General features: G+C 40.5%; 1 protein-coding gene and 1 pseudogene across 2 annotated transcripts in view; both read right to left on the reverse strand.

Annotated features, from left to right (window-relative positions):
• Positions 1-18,608, reverse strand: part of Ranbp3l (RAN binding protein 3 like) — a 50,276-nt gene that overhangs the window by 11,374 nt on the left and 20,294 nt on the right. For both annotated transcript variants that reach the window (XM_055601125.1, XM_055601124.1), the window contains 8 exons: positions 13,703-13,761; positions 12,726-12,765; positions 12,200-12,277; positions 11,621-11,695; positions 7,584-7,655; positions 6,456-6,598; positions 2,620-2,720; positions 1,170-1,254 (listed from right to left, as the gene is read on the reverse strand). In XM_055601125.1, coding sequence (XP_055457100.1) covers positions 1,170-1,254; positions 2,620-2,720; positions 6,456-6,598; positions 7,584-7,655; positions 11,621-11,695; positions 12,200-12,277; positions 12,726-12,765; positions 13,703-13,761 — 653 coding nt within the window. The remainder of the gene's footprint in view (positions 1-1,169; positions 1,255-2,619; positions 2,721-6,455; positions 6,599-7,583; positions 7,656-11,620; positions 11,696-12,199; positions 12,278-12,725; positions 12,766-13,702; positions 13,762-18,608) is intronic.
• Positions 8,868-9,831, reverse strand: LOC129671949 (heterogeneous nuclear ribonucleoprotein C-like; annotated as a pseudogene).

Consider the following 18,608-nt stretch of genomic DNA (forward strand, 5'->3'; position numbering starts at 1 on the left):
AGTGCCCAGCAGCAGCAGCAGCAGCAGCAGCAGCAGCAGCAGCAGCAGCAGGGAAATGAAATAAGAATGATAGCGTTAGCAGAGCGGTGGTGGTGCACTCTGTAATCCCAGCACTCAGGAGGCAGATGCATGTGGATCTCTGTGAGTGTGAGGCCAGCCTGGTCTACAGAGGGAGTTCCAAGACAGCCAAGGCTACACAGAGAAACCCGCCTTAAACAAACAAACAAATGATAGCGATAGCAGTTAAGAGTTTTCACTGAACAGGTATATTTCCTAGACAAGTTTTTCTCTTAAGATGCAAAATGTTATAATGCTTTTTAAAGTAAAGGTTCAGCTGTGGTTAGTGAGAACACATTAGCTCATTATTTTAAGCGGGGTGACATTTATTTAGTGGTATAGCCACTGAAAAGCTGCCGTTGCTCCAGTCAGTAACCTCCCACTCACACCCAGGCAAGAAACTCTAAAGTCAGTGGGCACCACAGGAAAGGGAGACATGAATGTAGGACAGAGACTTATTGGGAACAGTTCCAGCAGAAGGAAGAAGATGGGAGTGGGTGGGTGTGTGCGTGAAAATGGCAAGATTCATAGTATAAACATATGAAGCTGTGAAACAATTCTTAAAAATTAAAGAAGAAAACATTGCTCTGAGCTTATATTAAAGCATTGCCAATTGATTTGCTCTAGCTGCTGTGTGTTTCTGAGAGTTCCGTGGGTACTGTTGACACTTGATATTGGAAATAATGCGAGGATTCTGCAGTTTCCTTCCTCTGTGGCGGTGGTTCCCTTTGGGGGAGCGGGGTCAAATGACACTTTCACAGAGGTCACCTAAGATCATCCTGCATATGAGATATTCACATCACAATTCGTAACAGTAGTGAAATTGCAGCTATGAAGTAGCAACAAGATCATTTTATGGTTGGGGGAGTCACTCCAGCATGAGGAACTGTTTTGGAGGGTTGCAGCATTAGGCGGGTGAAGAAACAGCTCTATGGGCTTCACATCTATTAGCCAACGAGCTAGGACATGCTTCCCAGAAGCTTTTTGCAGTTAAAGAAAGAAATCGTGACTTTTAGCCCAGAACTAGGAAGTGTGCTTGAACTGAACATTAATTAACTTGCCTTCGGATATGTGAACAGCAGCTCCTCTAAGAAAATTTACCAAAAACTTACCATAACTCTTTCTACCATGTTTTCTCCAAAAACAAAGTCAGAACTGCAGCTTTTAAAAGAACACTTATCTTCCATTGGTCGGCATCTATGAGAAAGAAATAAGTATTTGGTATTTTAAATTTAAGCCTGAGCAGGCAAAATAATCAGGTAGTTTAATATGCTTATGTAAAGCATAAAGAGACTGCCTTGTTCATATGAAACAAAAAAGAAGTGAAGGAAAAACATGAGCCAAGGACTCCCAGGAGTAATTTTCAGAATCTTGTTGCTGAATGTTACAGCACTGGCGTTGACCTGTAGGTATGATCTCAGGGCATTCACTATGTGGGCTGCATGCTCACCTGGTGGGCTGCCCAGCCCTTATCTTGTTGCATTCCAGCAAGCTCTAACCATTATTCTTTATCCTAAGTGGCTAATGACGCTTTTAGCAAGCCAAGATATTCAGAGTGTCTTATCAATTACGCTTGAGTGTGCATTGCCTTGATTCTTCTACTCCACAAAATTTTGTTTTTCTATTAAAATTTTTTTGCATGATGAGAAAAGCAAACATGTAGCCCCCTCTTTGTAGGCAGATGCACTAAAGATTTTCAGCACATACACATGACCTCATAGTTCCCAAGCTGGATAGAGCCTACTTGTGTGAGCCAGTGTTTGTGCACAGCCACTTCCAGCGATTTCTCAGATAAAATATCCCTTCCCCACCATCAACACTAAGAACATTAACTGTTCACTTAGCAGATGCATACTGATTTCCTTTTATCTATACAATTCATGCCAGTTAATCATAGATAGCACCAAAAATGATCAGGAAGGGGAGAAAGGACGACAAGAAGGAAGTTTAATAACAAGATAACTTGGACCTGAAGTTTAGTCATATTTTTTTTCAATATTCCAACCCAGGACCATGAGGTAATGAAGGCAATACAATAATTATGATGCCAGTCATGAAGTAGCTCAGGTACCCTGGAGAGCTCTCTAAACTAATATTCTCATAAAACATTCTTTCCAATGAGAAACCTGTCGATTTATTCACATACACTGTCAGAAAATTACAGTGTGTGAAGAGCTGAAATGGTCAAAGAAAACAAAAAGGGAAAGAAAACATCTTGGCTTTCTCATTATGCTGAACATCCCAAATTAGAAAATCTGAAGTACAAAATTCTTCGGAATCTGAAACACATTGATGTAATATTATGAATATACAATCCCTGGCCGCATATAATAAGTCAGAGTCAGAAATCATTTTAAAATGTTGTTTTACAATTACATTCAGATTACGTACTCGAGATGTATGTAAATCTGTGTACATTTTATGTTTAGACTTGGTCCCATCCCCAAGATATTTATTACATTATGTGTATTCCAATATTACAAAAATCTAAAAAAAGAAAGGAACACTGCTAGTCCCAAACACTTTGGGAAAGGGACGCTCGAGCTGTATTTATTACTTTACCCTGATGTTGCCTGTGAGACGTGCAGATCAGTAGACAGCCGGACTGAACCTCTGGCGTTTGGTAAATTTTCACTTAGTGTACTAGCCTTTGCTTCAGAAATCTGGGAGAGAGAGGGAGGGAGATCTGAAAATCCGGTAATCTCCCTGTCTGTAGTCGTACATGTTGAAAGGTCCCTGTGTCCAGATCCCCTCCCCCAGCCCCTTCTGTGCCTCCCCTCACGTGTTCTTCGCAGCTCTGGGCACTTTGTGCTCCTGCCGCCCACGTGTACAGGCGAGCCGACTGACAGACCTTCGAGAACGCACCACGTCTTACAGCCAAACGGACGTGATGATAAGTACAAGTCTTTCTGTTTCCAGAGACTAAGCGCTTCGTTATAATACTCACAAAACACGTTGCCTTTGTTACCTTTACCTGTCTTATCCAGCTAGGCTTTTTATTTCCGCATTATTAGGGGTACTTTTCAGGACTATTTAATCTCTGGGGATATGCTAAGAGCCCCACTATCACAGCCACCCAGTATAAGAGAAAACTCAGCCCATCTCTTCATTCTGATGTTTTCCCTGGGTAACTGAGCCAGCTGAAACTGGATTTGTGCATGTCCATAATGTGCACAGCCTGTACCAATACTCAGATCTGGAGTAAGTCCTGCTGTAAAGAACTCATCTGGTCCAGTGTTTGCTGCGGTTTTTGGACACTTCTCTTTCCCTGAAAGGATTTGCAAATGTGTTCTGGGGGTGAGTTCATATCTTCAAAGTCAGGCAAGCTGTGTTTCCACTTGAATTTTTATACCAATTAATAAATGTATTAATATTTCTCTCTTAAAACTGGAACTTGAAAGCTAAGAAACACCTGCAAGAGAGCACTGCCTCGGTTATCTAAGGTTAAGGTATATCCCAATGACCTGGCTACTTAAATAATTTCTCCTTCAGTCTCAATGATAGTTTTCACTCTTTGTTGCTTGAAATCATTTTATTATAGTACATTTGGTTTGATTTATACACAAACAGTGGACATTGTCTGCAGAATGCAGTTTTTTTTTTTTTAAGTATGCAACACGATAGCAGAGGGAGCACTGTTTGGGAGAGGAAGGGGCCAGCAGGAAAGGAGGAGGGACGGAGGGCAAAGTAAGATTCTGAGTATGCATGGAGACACCATCGTGAGTCCCAGAATTTACTTTTTAGGAGCCAGTGACCAAGCCAGGGTCTCACGCTTGCTAGACCAGTGCTCCGGCACTCAGCCACATCCTCAACCTTGTAAAGGGAAAAGTTTTAAATGTTTCTTTTACTTTTGAGATTATAATATAGTTTCATCATTTCCCCATTTCCTTTCCTCTCTTCAGACACTCCCACATACCACCGTTTGTGCTCTTTCAGATAAACGGCTTTTTTCACTAATTGTTGTTATTTATACATACATATAAATTCTTAGATACATAAATACAACCTGCTTAGTCTGTATGTTGCTGCTCATATGTGTATGTTTTCAAGACTGACTATTCCATCAAGTCTCATCCACATGACTGCCTAAACTTGAGCTGAACAAAGATGACAGCAATGGTCTTGCTCAACTAGACCAGGGCAGGGGAAGTGCATAGGGAAAGTCCATGAGGCCTCAACCCCACACAAAGAACTGAAGGCAACTAAGGAATACTGAGAAACAAAGAAATTGTCTTCCCCAGGGAAGAACATACCAACTATTTATCTCATACCAAAAGGAAAGATTTTAAAGATGGTAAGAAACAGTGTTACCAAAGTTTATATTTTCCTTAAACTTCTGCATTAAAATGGTACCTATTTTGGTTTGTACTTCTTTAATTTGACAGTGAATGTTTTTACTAAAAAGTAACAGGGTGGATACTAATTCATCTAGTTTTGATATGTGTCAGTAAAGAATGTAAGATAATGGTTCTATAAAATTCACTGAGGGATAATTTTTACACTATCTACAAATTACATCTATTTAGTCAAGCTTGAGCCATAGATTTTCATAAATTGTGTGTCTCTGGGGTTTCAAAGATTATCATGAAGCAGAAAACTCAATAATAGGCATATCCAGTGGGGCCTCTCATAAACTAAAGATCATCTCATCTCTATTCATTACAACTTTAAATGAGGAAGAAATATTTGCAAACCAGAGCTGAAATTTTTCTGTTTTATAATTTAGGCAGAAAATGTTAAAACAACAACAAAAACAAAACAGTTATGAAGATCTGAGTTCCCCAGAAAGCCAGGGGCAATGGAAAACGTTTATAATTCCAGAGCTGGAAAGGCGGGGAGGCAGCTTTCTGGGGCTGCCTGCTGGGTAGCCTCGCGTCAAACTCTGGGCCAATGAGGGACCTTGTCTCAAGAAGCAAGGTAGAGGGCTCATGGGAGATGACACTCAAGGTTGTCCTCCGGCCTGAAAATGCACATACATGCACGTGCACACACAGATGAGAGTTCGAAATATCACTACACTTTGGACATCATAACATATAATAAAAACTTCACCTATACTTACATCTTACACCATTCTAAAGTGGTGTGTAATAGTTCAACAATTATTCAACTTTTAAAATTTAATAATAATTTAACACGATTCTCCCCAACACTCCTAAGTAGATAAAAAAATGATTACAAGATTATATTTAATGAAAACTTCTAGTAATATACTAATCTAAAATTAAGACCATGCTTTACCTCATAAATCACTTCTCATCTGCCACGCACAATTGATTAAATTATTATTCAAATTCCTAATGGGCCTCACAAAATCATATCTCACAAAAAGAGGGTTTGGAAGCATAACAATTTTGGGAGATGCTGACCAAGTTCAACTCCCTTTTTTCACTGATACATAGAATATTGGGTGCCTGGTTTGAATAAGCACAGGTAGTTGCTGGGCAAGACTGCTTCCATTCTGACTTTTTCCCCCTTAATCAAGATGGCTGGGGCTGGAGAAATGGCTCAGGGGTTAAGAGCATTGGTTGTTCTTCCAGAGGTCCTGAGTTCAATTCCCAGCAACCACATGGTGGCTCACAACCATCTATACAGAAATCTGATGCCCTCTTCTGGCCTGCAGGTGTATATTCATAGAGCACTCATACACATTAGATAGATAGATAGATAGATAGATAGATAGATAGATAGATAGATAGATAGATAGATAGATAGATAGATAATTTTTTAAATGGCTGATATAGTTCATATCTGTTTGTTATTGTCATTGGGTTTGGAGTAGGGAGAGGAGGGGAAACCAAACCAGTTGAAAAACCTCAAGAGTTTGAAAACAAATGGCTGATGGAATAACTCAAATTCCAACCACCTAAGTTGGGTCCCATTCCTCCTGAATACCACAGCTAGAACTGCAGTCACAGCACCTTCTGGAGCCCCACATCTGAATGCCCTGAACAAAAAGACTATCCCTGTAGGGGAGCTTGCAGTGAGCGAGTCAGAGCCTGCAGTGAGTGTTTAGAAGGGAGAATTCTTACCTGTCTCTGGAAGCTGTCATGCTCCCTACCCCACTCACAGTTATTCTGAATGGAACCTTTGCTGCTGTTACCCATAAAGCTGTGTCTACTGTGACCCAAACTGGCACAGCCTCTCAATGATGTTGGACGGGGGGGATGCAGAACCCCCTCTTCATTATTTGACTACAGATTCTGGCCCTGCCTGTCCATTGCTTCTCTGAGTTCACACTGTCAACATTCTGGCATTTCCACTCTATTCATGCACAGCTTTTTCACTTGAGTGACAGCAACCACAAAATCTGGTCCAGGGAAACACTTTTGAATTTAATGAGATCACCAAGAGACTCTCAGGGTCAGTGTCAGTCCAACCACAGGGGATTTTCTTACCTCATGCTTGGTATTTTCCTTAATTATGCAAGATTTTGATGTGCTGGGCCAAAATGCTGGGCCTACTTTTTCGCAGCTTTGAGCTTGAGGTGGTTTCAGAACAGCAGGTCTCAAAACTTGTTCTGAAAGTCTCATAGGGGAACCTTGAAAGAGCAGAATGAAAAGATCGATACATTTTAGTGAAATAATTGTTGTCCCTATTTTTAATGTGATGCTTTTAAAAAATACCACAGCTAAGTTTTTAGGGACTAATCAAAGTCGGTACAGCCCCTGATTGGCCCGCTACTCACTTTTAGCCTAGCTTTTGCTAATTGTTTCTTTTGATTACATGATTTGTCTGATAAAATATTTTCATCCTTCGTGTTTCATCGCTCTGTCCTCCCGACATCCACACAGCACACACCATGCACACCCACACCCATATGCACACACAGAGGTGGGGAGAGAATGCGAAAGAGATCAGCGTGATCACGCTGAACGTGTTCACGCGTGAACAGACGCCATATCGGGTTGTAAGTCTGCCTGCTTTTCTAAAGTATTTAAGAAAAACTTAACACTTTGTTTATTTTCTAGACATAAATTTTCTCGTTTTCATGACACTTTTTTCTTTTTTTCTTATTAATTATACTTTATTTACTTTGTATCTCCCCTGTAGTTCCCGCCCTCCTCCCCTCCCAGTCTCTCCCTTCCTCCTCCTCCTCCAAGTCCACTGGTAGGGGAGGTCTTCTTTTCCTTCCTTCTGATCCTAGTCTGTTAGGTCATGACACTTTTTCCCCCCTAAACTTGGCAGTTTGAGCTTCCACTAATCTTCTGAGCTTCCTTGCTCTTTCGATAAAGGTACCCTCCTCTCCAAGGGGCTGTGCACCCACCATATGCCTGACCCTCATGCCAGCCTCGATGGCATGGCTTTTTCCTCTTCCCTCCAGGCAGCTGCTGGGGTTTTATAGCTTGCCTGTCCCAGTGGTCTTCTTCTAAGTTCTAACACAATTCCCCCTGTCCCTCGAGTGAGTGAGTGAGTGAGTGAGTGAGTGAGTGAGTGAGTGAGTGAGTGAGTGAGCCAGCGAGCAAGTGAATAAATACTACTTGGGGAGATGAATTTCTGGGATTCTTGAAACTGAAGATTCATACCTTGCTCTGCATTGTTCATGCCATAATTCCCTTGCAGCAGATGTGATGTCATAAAAACATTCTTTTTCTTCACTATAAGAAAAAAAAGCGTTAAAACAGCTTTAAAGTCTGTGTCAGAGTTCACATTTTCTGCAAAAGGCCTGTTCTGAAATCACCATTAGATGTCGCTATTGGCACTAATACCATTAGAAAGTAGTGCACATTGGGGCCTGGTCCTATTGAATGGGATTGCCAGGTGAGTCTTGCTCCCTACCTCTGCTCAGTTCTCAAAATCTAAAATTAGACCTTCAATAGAAGAGGTAATCTTAATTATAATCGTTAAATAGTGTGCCGTAAGAAATTCTGCATATTACAAACTGAAGTGATAATGAATCCTGTGTGTTTATGTATACTTCTTATAGAATGCTACAAAACTATTAACAAACTCTTCACATTCTTTTATAATGATACTCAGGAGAGAATTAAAGATGGGAACTATGCTAATTAGCTTTGGGGTTTTTGGGGGGTTGTCAACTTGACACAAGCTAGAGCTACTTTGAAAGAGGGAATATCAATTGAAAAAATGTCCACATAAGATAGACCTTAGGCAAGTCTATGGAGACATTTTCTTTCTTTCTTTCTTTCTTTCTTTCTTTCTTTCTTTCTTTCTTTCTCCACTCAAGAAAATTGTATTTAATACAACCTAAGAGTATTTGTGGAAGTTGCTAATTGTAATTGAAGAAATCAGATTTTCTTTCCTTCAAATTCCTGATTTAATAAGGGATTGTTTAGAAAAAGACCCCAAACATCAGATTGTTCACATAAATAACCCGTGGCATTACCTTTCCAAAATAAATATTAAGACTCATACACTATTTTCCTGCAAGATGCATTTGACATGCCAACTCCCATTCACAAAAAACTGTGGCTACATTCGTGTTGCACAGCCCCACTCGCGTGAGGGAAAACACACACCTCTAATGCAAAGCTGCTCTCAGGGCTACAAGTCAATGAGACGCCTCTGCAGTGAGGGGAGCAACTGCTGAAAGGGCATGAGTGGGGAGAACTGTACTCCCTGCATAACAAGAGATTGTTTGGAGGCAGTTGATGAAAACCAAACATCTTTTTATTGTCCAGTCAGAAGAGGCTTCAAAATTAAAGCAAAACTTACAGGGTAAGACTTAACAAAACTACTAAAGAGCATCAAAGGAAGTGAAAATGGAACTCGGCGCAGGGCAGTTATGAATTAATGAACACAGAGAGGAATAGGAGAGGGGAGCAGTGAGAATGTGCTGAAGATACTAGGGGAGAGGACCTGGCGTTACATTGATCTCTCACAAGTGCCCAGGTAAATGAATAATGGGGTAAGATTTCTAACTCCACCCTGTGCTTGAGAGTCATTCTCCTCGCTGGTGCTCTCTCTGTCATCCTCTCCTCCCTCCCTCAGCCTCTTTTTCCTCATCCTTGATCATCTCCTGCTGGTCATCCTCCCCCCATCTTCATGATCATCATCATCCAGCAGGTCACCCTCCTCAGCAGTCATCTGCACCTGCCTCAGACCCCATCCTCAGATTAGTCTCATCCTTCTTCACATAGGCGCTTCTCTGCTCTTCTTCAGGCTTTTTGTTCTGCATCTCTGCCTGTTTGCTTTTTTATTTTTTTTTCTTCAGGCTTTCCAGCAAATAATCCACTTTTTGATTTGTGTGAGTCAGCTTCTTAATGGCCTGATGGTCATCACCTTTCAAGTTTTCAGACTTGGAAGATCCGTGTTGTCTACTCATCGAGTTAAATCCACTTTTGCCCCTTTCTGAGGTGTTCCCCGACACACTCTGGCATTTAAAAGGCACCACAGCTCTAGCAATAGGAGAAGGAGGAGGAGGAACATGTGCTGGGTAACTGTACCTCCTGTCATAATAGTCACGTTGAAAGTCGTAGCCCAAGTCAGTGAGGAACCGAACATCTCCGCTGCAGATCATTTCACACCTGCTTTTCCTCCATTCACTTCTGGCTCTGTAGCCAGGTTAATATCTAACAGCTGACCAACAATCCTTTTGCCATCCTCTCCAGCTATGGCAGCCTGGGCATTTCTTTCATTAACATCCTGGATGAAGGCAAAGCCCTTATACACAGAGCAACCCACAATTTTGCCTTACTTTGAAAAAATGGCCTCCACATCAGACTTCTTGACCACCAGAGTGTTGAGGTTCCCAATGAAGACACAGGAATTTACAGATCGAGGACCTGCCTTGTTGGTAACATTGCCAACCATCTCCTTTGGTGATAAGATTTCCCACAAAACTGAAAACTCACAAGAGAAAAGAAGAGATTGCCTCTCCTACTGTGGTTCTATGCCAAGACAACAAAGCTACAGCAAGCAGGTAGCAAATGACTGCTCTGTCTCTTCACAGAAGAGATATTTTCTTGATTACTGACTGATGTGGGAGGATCTAGCACACTATGGGCTGTTGAAGATGCAGGCTGAGCATTCCATAGAGAGAGTAAGCCGGGAAGGAACACTCCACCATGGCCTGCTTGAGTTCCTGCCCTGACTTCCCTTCATGATGGACTGAAACTGAAAGGTGAAACAAACACTTTCCTATCGTAAGTTAGTTTTTCTTGGTGTTTTGTCACAGTAACAGAAACTAAACTATGAAAACAAGGGCGCCAGATCATTCTCTTGTAGGTGTGTTGCTGAGTAAGATTGGTCATGGCTGCAAGCATAGGACTTCTGTACTTTTCCAAGGCAGGGAATTGCCTTGATAGTGCAATGGCTCTAACCAAAGTTGGATTTAGTAGTTTTTATTACTTGAAACAAATAACAACTTATATATGTATTTATATAAATTTATATAAATTGTATCATTTTCTCATTTCCAACACCATTTATTTGTCACCGCATAAAGCAGAAATGCTTACTGATTAGTGTCCTCCAATTTGTTCAACCTTTGTGTATCTGGATTTTAAAGATGAGGTAGTTATATAAATAAAATAAAGCTGTCCCTTTGCTTGACACAGAACAAGAGTGAACTAGGATGCTTTGCCCCTGGGATCAGTCCTCTCCACATTATACAGCTTGCCGGGGGCGGGGGCGGTTTGAGAGTCTGTTGAACTAAGAAGTGTCTCTTTTGTAACTGGAAAGTGTATGATACACTGTTACTCATTTGTGACTGTAATTCTTGTTATTAATATGGACTCATTGGTTTGGAAATTCTGCAGCTCTTGGGTAGAGGACAGTCAATCAAAAGGAAATAAGATAGATGATGGATAGATATATAGATGATCGATATGTTAGATAGATAGATGACAGAGATAGATAGATAGAAAGCAAATATAATTTCTTAGTGGTAAACACCAGAAAATGCAATTGATTGTTCAATAGAAATAAAATACCCAAGAATATAAGTCCTTGTTTAATGTGGAGATAGTGCCAATCATTTCATTGTGATAAACATTTCATCATGATAAAATCATTTTACTTAGCAAAACATTATGAAGTTCAAGTAAAAAATATTATTTTCATTAATTAAATCTCTAATAGAATCATATTCTAAGCCTGAGAACATGAATCAAAAGCATAGTTATATTTTGAGTACTATATAAGCTATATATGTAGACATAATAAATAAAAACGAAGCAAGCTATTTTTAGTTTGTAGATCTCGCCTTCCTTAAAGTAATGCTATGGCATAAGGGCTATAAGATCAATTATGAAGAGAATTCCTAAAGAACCATGATATAGAATCAAGGCAAACTAAATTTCCAACTGACTGAGCATACAGTACATAACAGAATTCTTCCTTAAACGGAGGCATCTGTTTATTTCGCATATGAAGCCCTAAGACATACCAAATTCAAGCTTTTGCCTAAAATAAATGATGCTCTCCAGAACTGTGGAAGTTGTAAGACAGGCCTCTTGCATACTTAACTAGAGCTTGTCTCTGGTTTATTGCTCAAGCTATTAGCATCTTATGATGTCTCAGAAAGACTATCCATCAGTGATAAGAATGATTTCTAAGACATCAGAGTGTCGGGATTAAGGTTCTAGGAGTCCATAATTACCTGGCCCAGAGGGAGGAAAGGTTGGGACATCAGTGAATGAAGAGGACCTCAGGCGTGTCTGAGACGAGGCTGGCACTAAAAGCAGATTGCAAATGCAAGTCATTAAAGAAGTGGATCTTTTGTCTAGGTTGACTGGGATACTTTGAAGGAAAATTTAGATCTCCAACTCAAATAGAACTGTTTTTTTTAAAAATCAATCAAAACAAAGACTGCCTCTGATGATCATAAATTAACTTTATTTCCTTCAGCTCAGTAAATATTCCCTGAATGCTGACCATGTATTGGACATTTTGTTAGACATAAAAATGCCACCTGTGAACTCACAGTTGGTGGAGATATATGTACATAAACTGCTGCTTTGCCAAGCCAAAAGTCGGTAAAAACCCATTAGGCAGAAGAGCACTGGGGTATATTGATGTACAGAAGGGCAAACTGTTCTCAATTGGCTCAGAATACAGTGTATAATAAAGTACTTTTTATAATGCCAGCATGTTTTTATTTTGTAGGTGCTTGCTACTAACTGACCAGTTGGAAAGGATTTTTTTAATAATTCAGAATAATAGTAAAAACTATACCCACCTCCTTGAGACTGAGAATCTGTGGTATGAAGCGTGACAGAGGAAGACCGCACACGCTTTCTGGAGAAACCACGGAATCCTGAAAGAAGTTCAGCAGGAATGATAACATTGTTTACGATAACACACAGTACAAAAAGAGAATCAAGTCTTTTGTGTACATAGGTCATCATTTCATGACACGCTCGCTCTTGAAGCCCAGCATCAACTATTAGGGATGTTAAGGGGATGATAAACCTACAGACATATCCTATTAGCATGGAACAGGTAGAAATGAGTCTTCTGCAGGAAACTGTATACACATTCTGAAGTTCTACAGAGGCTTACAGAGGCTACTTGCTCACATCACTGTTCTTGGGGATATGCCTGTCATCTTTCAAACCAAAGGCCAATCCATGTACACACTTAAAAACAAGGAAAACCATTAAGTTTCAGAGTCCATACACAAGCCCAAATGCTCATTCTTGCTTGATTTGTTTTTATATAAAGTTTGGGGTTTGTGTTTTGCAACACAGAACGTAATTTATTACCATGTTCTGCTGTTTCATCCAGGCTGTCTTCTGCAGGTCTCTGAAAAGACACAAAACTCCCAGTGAAAGCTGAGTATTTTCTGCTTTTGCATCAATTTTCCACCCAGCCACTGAATAAGAGAAGTTTCAGGAACCAAAGCTAGTTCTTCAGCTCACAAAGACGAAGCAACATACCATAGTTTCACCAAGAACATGTCAGCAGAGAAGGCTAGCCCAGTGGTTAAAGATCTCAATGACTAGTAAATCATTTCTGAAAACTTGCTTAAAATACTGATTTTTTTTTTTTTTTTGAGGCATCTGCTCTCAGGACTCTGCAGTGGTTGATCTGGCATGAAGTTGAACTTTCTTTAGTTTACTTTTCCGAGTAGTTTGTTAATGACTGCATGTAAGAATGAATTCTGACAACTGTTATAAGGTGGATACAGAGGATCCTATGGTTCCAGGGTAATGCTTCAACTTCAGATACGATTTTTTTTATTTACCTTTATTTTATATGCACTGATGTTTACCTGCATGTATGTCCTTGTGAACGTGTCATATTTTGGAGTTATAGATAGTTGTGAGCTGCCATGCAGGTGTTGGGATTTGAACCCAGGTCTTCTGGAAGAGCAGTCAATGCCCTTAATCGCTGAGCCACCTCTCTGACCCCTCAGATAGAATCTTTAAGCCCTTCCAAACTAGTTTTGCATGCTGGAGATTTTTATGCCCAGTTTTAGGCTCTTTCAATAGTGAGTAAGTAAGGAGGTCCTTAACCATTCTCTGCTTTTTCTGTCCTCCTTCTTTACCCTCCAAATAAGCACATTATTTTAGGTAAGGCACTTTATTCACAACTCAGAGACACTGATATCTCTGAGTCCCAACTGCATGGACATTCTGCCGGTGAAGAAGAACGAGATGAACTCATGCAGCTACCCTGTCTTAGTGTAACCACCTCCTTTAAAGTATTATTTGTCAAAAGAAAAATAGTCGGGTCTTACCTTAAAAGGATATTCTTCTTTTTCAAAAACAAATATTGGTTGAGCAATGACATATTTGTCTGCAAAGAAAAAAGAACTGTTAAGAAATCAAAGCACCTATGAGACTGTTTCTCCAACCAAGGACCATGTATGGATATAACCTAGAACACCTGCTCAGATGTAGCCCAAGGTAGCTCAGTATCCAAGTGGGTTTCCCTAGTAAGGGGAACAGGAATTATTTCTGACATGAACTCAATGACTGGCTCTTTACCTCCCCCCTTCCCCGAGGGAGGAAAAGCCTTGCTAGGCCACAGAAGAGAACATTGCAGCCAGTCCTGAAGATACCTGATAAGCTAGGGTCAAATGGAAGGGGAGGAGGACCTCCCCTAGCAGTGGACTTGGAAAGGGAGAGGGAGGGAGGAGATGAGATGAGGGAAGGAGGGATTGGGATTGGGAGAGAGTGAGGGAGGGGGCTACAGCTGGGATACAAAGTAAACAACCTGTGATTAATATTAAAAAATTAAAAAAAAAAGAAATCAAAGCACACTGATGTCTCTAATGCCACCTAAAAACATTTGAAGAAGCTTTTTTTTTTTTTTTTTTTTTTTAAGTTTTCCAGTTTCCTTGCTGTGGTGATTTGAATGATAATAGCCCCCATAGACTCATATATTTGAATATTTGGTCACAGTAGGTGAAAACAGTTTGGAGTGTGGCCTTGTTTAGGAGGTGTGTCACAAGGGGTAGGCTTTGAGATTTCAAAAGCCCACATCAGCTCAGTCCAGTCTGTCGGTCTCTTCTCTCTCTCTGCCTGCTCATCATTAATTATATGAGCTCTCAATTACTGCTCCAGATGATGCCTGCCTGTCTGCCACCATGCTCCCCACTGTGGTCATGTACTCATGTACTAACCCTCTGAAACTGTGAACAAGTCCCCAGTCGAATGCCTTCCTTTATAAGTTGCCTTAGTCATGGCATCTCTTCGCAGCTATTGTGACTCTGACTAAGACAGTGGGCTTTGAGGTCTCAAGAGAATTACGCCATTCCTAGCTCTTGCTTTCCCTCTTCCTCCCTCCATCTCTGCCTTGTGGTTGTGGATGAATGTGTGAGCTCCCAGCTGTTTCTTTACTCCACCATCATGGACTCTGATCTGAAACCATTAGACAAATAAATGCTTTCTTTTATAAATTGTCTTGGTTGTGACATTTTATCATAGCAACAGAAAAGTAGCTACTACACTTACCTCTGAGTAAAATCCAAACTATTTCCAATGGACACGGGTAATAACAAGAATAATACTTGGGGAAAGTGTTATTAGTATTATGTAAGAAGAAAGATAATTTCTTTAAAGACACATGCTTGGGTTGTAGGTTCAACTCGCGTACTGTAAAACAACAACAAAGCCATGCTGTATGAATTTTAGAAAAACCAACGTGTAATTGCATGTCTTCAGAGTCTCATTAGGACAGTGCTTAAGCACTCTTTACAGATAAAACTTTCAATGGGTAAGAAATCTCATGCATAAGCAGCTGGGTGCAGTGACGCATGCTTCTCTTTCAACTCTTAGGAGGCAGAGGCAAGGGGACTGTGAGGTCATTACCAGCATATTGCCCTGTCATGCAATTAGCACGCAGGGATGCACTAATTTGTATCTCTGAGCCTAACAAAGCTCCATCTGAGGGATCTGGAGAATGGAGACCTTGTCTCAAAACAAATCAACCAGCCAACAAGCAGAAAAAGCAGTCATACACTGCATTCCTTCCATGAAATAATCCCCCAAACTCATTTCTTCACTGGAGTTGTCGTATACTAACCTGTATTTTCAATATTTAGGTTAAAGATTAGTCTTACACAATATTCCAAAGTACATAAAACCCTGTAAGCCTTATGCCTCTTTCTTCTTATCCTTTTCTCCACCCTCCCTTCCTCTCTTCCCTCCTTTCTTCTTTCTTTCCTTCCTTTCTTTGTCTTTTCAGTACTGGCAACTGCTGAACCCAAGGTCTTGCACATTCTGGGCAAGCACTCAGCCAGCCTGCTTTTACATTTTATGTTGAGACAGGGTCTCAACAAGTTGCCTGGACTGGCCTTGCATTTGCCTTTTTCTTACTCCACTCCCCAAGCAGCCAGGGGTATGTTCCTGCAGGAACTGGCCTGGCTTCTTTTAATTTTTCCATCTTAGGGAGAATTTAAGGGAAAGAAACCCATTCATTCTAAAATATACCTGAATGAAAACAGCTTTAAATACCAGCACTCCACAAATATTTAGAAGTATTAGTATTGTGTAGGAGTTAAAGCTTGGTCTCTGGCACTAGGAATGTGGAGTTACAACATGGCCCCAGACATTAGGAACACAGAGCTCCAGTGTGGCCACTGGCATCTGAAATGTATTCAAAGGTTTGCTTGCCATGTCCTTTGTGGAGGTGTGGTCTCTCTACCTCATAGAGATTATGTGAAATTTAAATAGGATTTATAGACAGTTGCTTAGATTTTAATGTGACAAAAAGAAGTCTAAAGAAAGAAAGGAAAAAAGAAAGAAAGAAAGCTGGGCATAGAGATATATGCCTGTAATTCCAGCAAGTGACAGACTAAAATAGGAGAATCACACATTTAAGACCAGCCTGGCTTCAGAACAGGCTCCAGATCTGCTAGAGCCACATGATGAGACATTGCCTCAAAGAGAGGTGGAAGAGGAAAGGAGAGGAGAAGGGAAGGAAGAAAACTAAATATCTGAGACAGCGTCAACGCACACCCTAGCTGGCCTTGCAAACTGTCTTAGTCAGTGTCCTATTGCTGTGAAAAGACACTATGACCACCACCACTCTTAGGAAAGCTTACAATTAGGGCTTCCTTACAGTTTCAGAAAAAAGGTACAGTATTGTCATGGAAAGAAGCGTGGCATGCAGGCAGACATGGTGCTGGAAAGGTAGCTGAGAATCCTACATCTGGATCTGCAGGCAGCAGGAAGAGAGAGACACTAGGCCTGGCTTGGGCTTTGAAAAAATGCAAACCCCATCCCCAGTGACACATTTCCTCGAGCAAGGCCACACCTCCTAATCCTTTCAAGTAGTGCCACTTCCTGGTGACCAAACATTCAAATCTATGAGCTTATGGGGGCCTTTCACTTTCAAACCACCACATTTACTGATGACAATGCATTGCTAATGAGCCTCAGTCACACAGCTGTTCTCACTGCCTCCTTTGAGCAGTCATTGTGAGCATATTGTCAGTGGTGTGCTCTGATGCAGTACTTTGTGTCCCAGAGCCTAATAAATAAAGCTCCAGTTAAAGAATTTTGAGAAACTATTGCACAATCACACTTATACACACCAAAGAAAGAAAGAGAGAGAGAGAGAGAGAGAGAAAGAAAGAAAGAAAGAAAGAAAGAAAGAAAGAAAGAAAGAAAGAAAGAATCTACCTCCCCCATGATCAGAACCTGCAAGATAGTGTCTAAAACTCCACCACATTTTTCAGTAATTCCCAAGGAACCAGGTGAACCAGAATAACTTTTTTCCATCCCACTGAGATATACTATTCAGTCTTATGTAATTGCTTTTCCTGCTATCTTCCCTGAGAATCAAATGACTCCCCACCATGGAGAAAGTGCTCTGCAACACTGGAATTATTATGAAACTTCTGCTAATCCTTTTTCTTTTATAAAATAAGGTCCCCTTTAAGAAATTGCATTAGATTTGACCTATGTGATACCTTAGTGACTGAAGAGAAATAGTTTCAGAGAATGTGCTGTAGGCACTTAAGAATGAGAATAACAAATAGCTGTTTTATGAAGTAGCCTTATGACATGCATCATCAAAACAGTATGGCTTCCTCTAAGTCTATACATTGACTTCCTGTCTATTAAAACATGCAACTGAAAATACGTAAAATAATCTTCAATGGTAGCATTAAGGAGGTTACTACAAAGAGTGCTTGTAGTTTGGAGGGACTATTGTAAAGTACAATGGTCATGTTATTTAATGATTCAGCAAACAATGAGTTTGGTGGTTTTGTTATTGCCAGGACTGTGCTGGGACCTAGAGATTGGTGGCCTTAAAAAGCTATGTTAGTGTTGGTTTGGCCATCTTCCTTCCTTGACACTGCCTAGCACTTGGCTGTCTTCACACTTTTTCTTCCAACTAGGTTCTCTCCCAGTCCAAGCAATTATATTGGTTCCAAGAACAGACTCTATACATTTGTCAACTTAATGAGTCTGTAGTAGGAAGACCCAGGAGGATAACTTGTAAATAAAACAAAGCCCTTAAAATTATATTTTAAAAAAGTTTAGCTTGTTCTTTCTGATAATGTCATTAATGACATCTATTCTACTGAGCTGTATCTCAAGGTGATGATATAGAAGGCATTTTTAAGATGTGGTGAAGCAGTTCATCAAAATGAGAACAGGAAAGCCAATTCATTCATTGCATATCCTGGGAGCAAAAGAAATAGAAACCATGTAGTTGGAGCCCCACCCCACCTCCCCACAAGGGTCAAGCCTCATTAACCTATTTCCATCCATTAGACCACACTGCTGAAATTTCTACTACCTCATAATAGCGCTTCTCCAGGCGCCAAGCTTCTAACCTGTTTGCAATAGGAAATAACCAAGAACCAAGCTGTAGCATTGGTACATATCTAAAGACAGGTCTGCTGCACTAATTATGCTCTCAATGGATGCTATGCACAATCCAACACCATGCCAAGAAAAATCTGTATAAAATAACATCGTTTTTAAACATTGGTAATTGATTATATATACATACAACTCTACTCCCTTTGGAAATCAAAACTCAGCAATAAATTTCAAACAGTTGTGGGGTGGCACAGGGGCACAGACCCAAGGAAAACTGAAGAGAAATAATAGCAGCAAGATTTTGGAATCTGGGAAATAAAAAGATAAATGGCGCCTGATTTAGCAGACCAGGAAAGCTGAACT

Source organism: Psammomys obesus, unplaced genomic scaffold (assembly GCF_907164565.1).
Source record: "Psammomys obesus unplaced genomic scaffold, mPsaObe1.curated_primary_1811, whole genome shotgun sequence".
Lineage (NCBI taxonomy): Eukaryota > Metazoa > Chordata > Mammalia > Rodentia > Muridae > Psammomys > Psammomys obesus.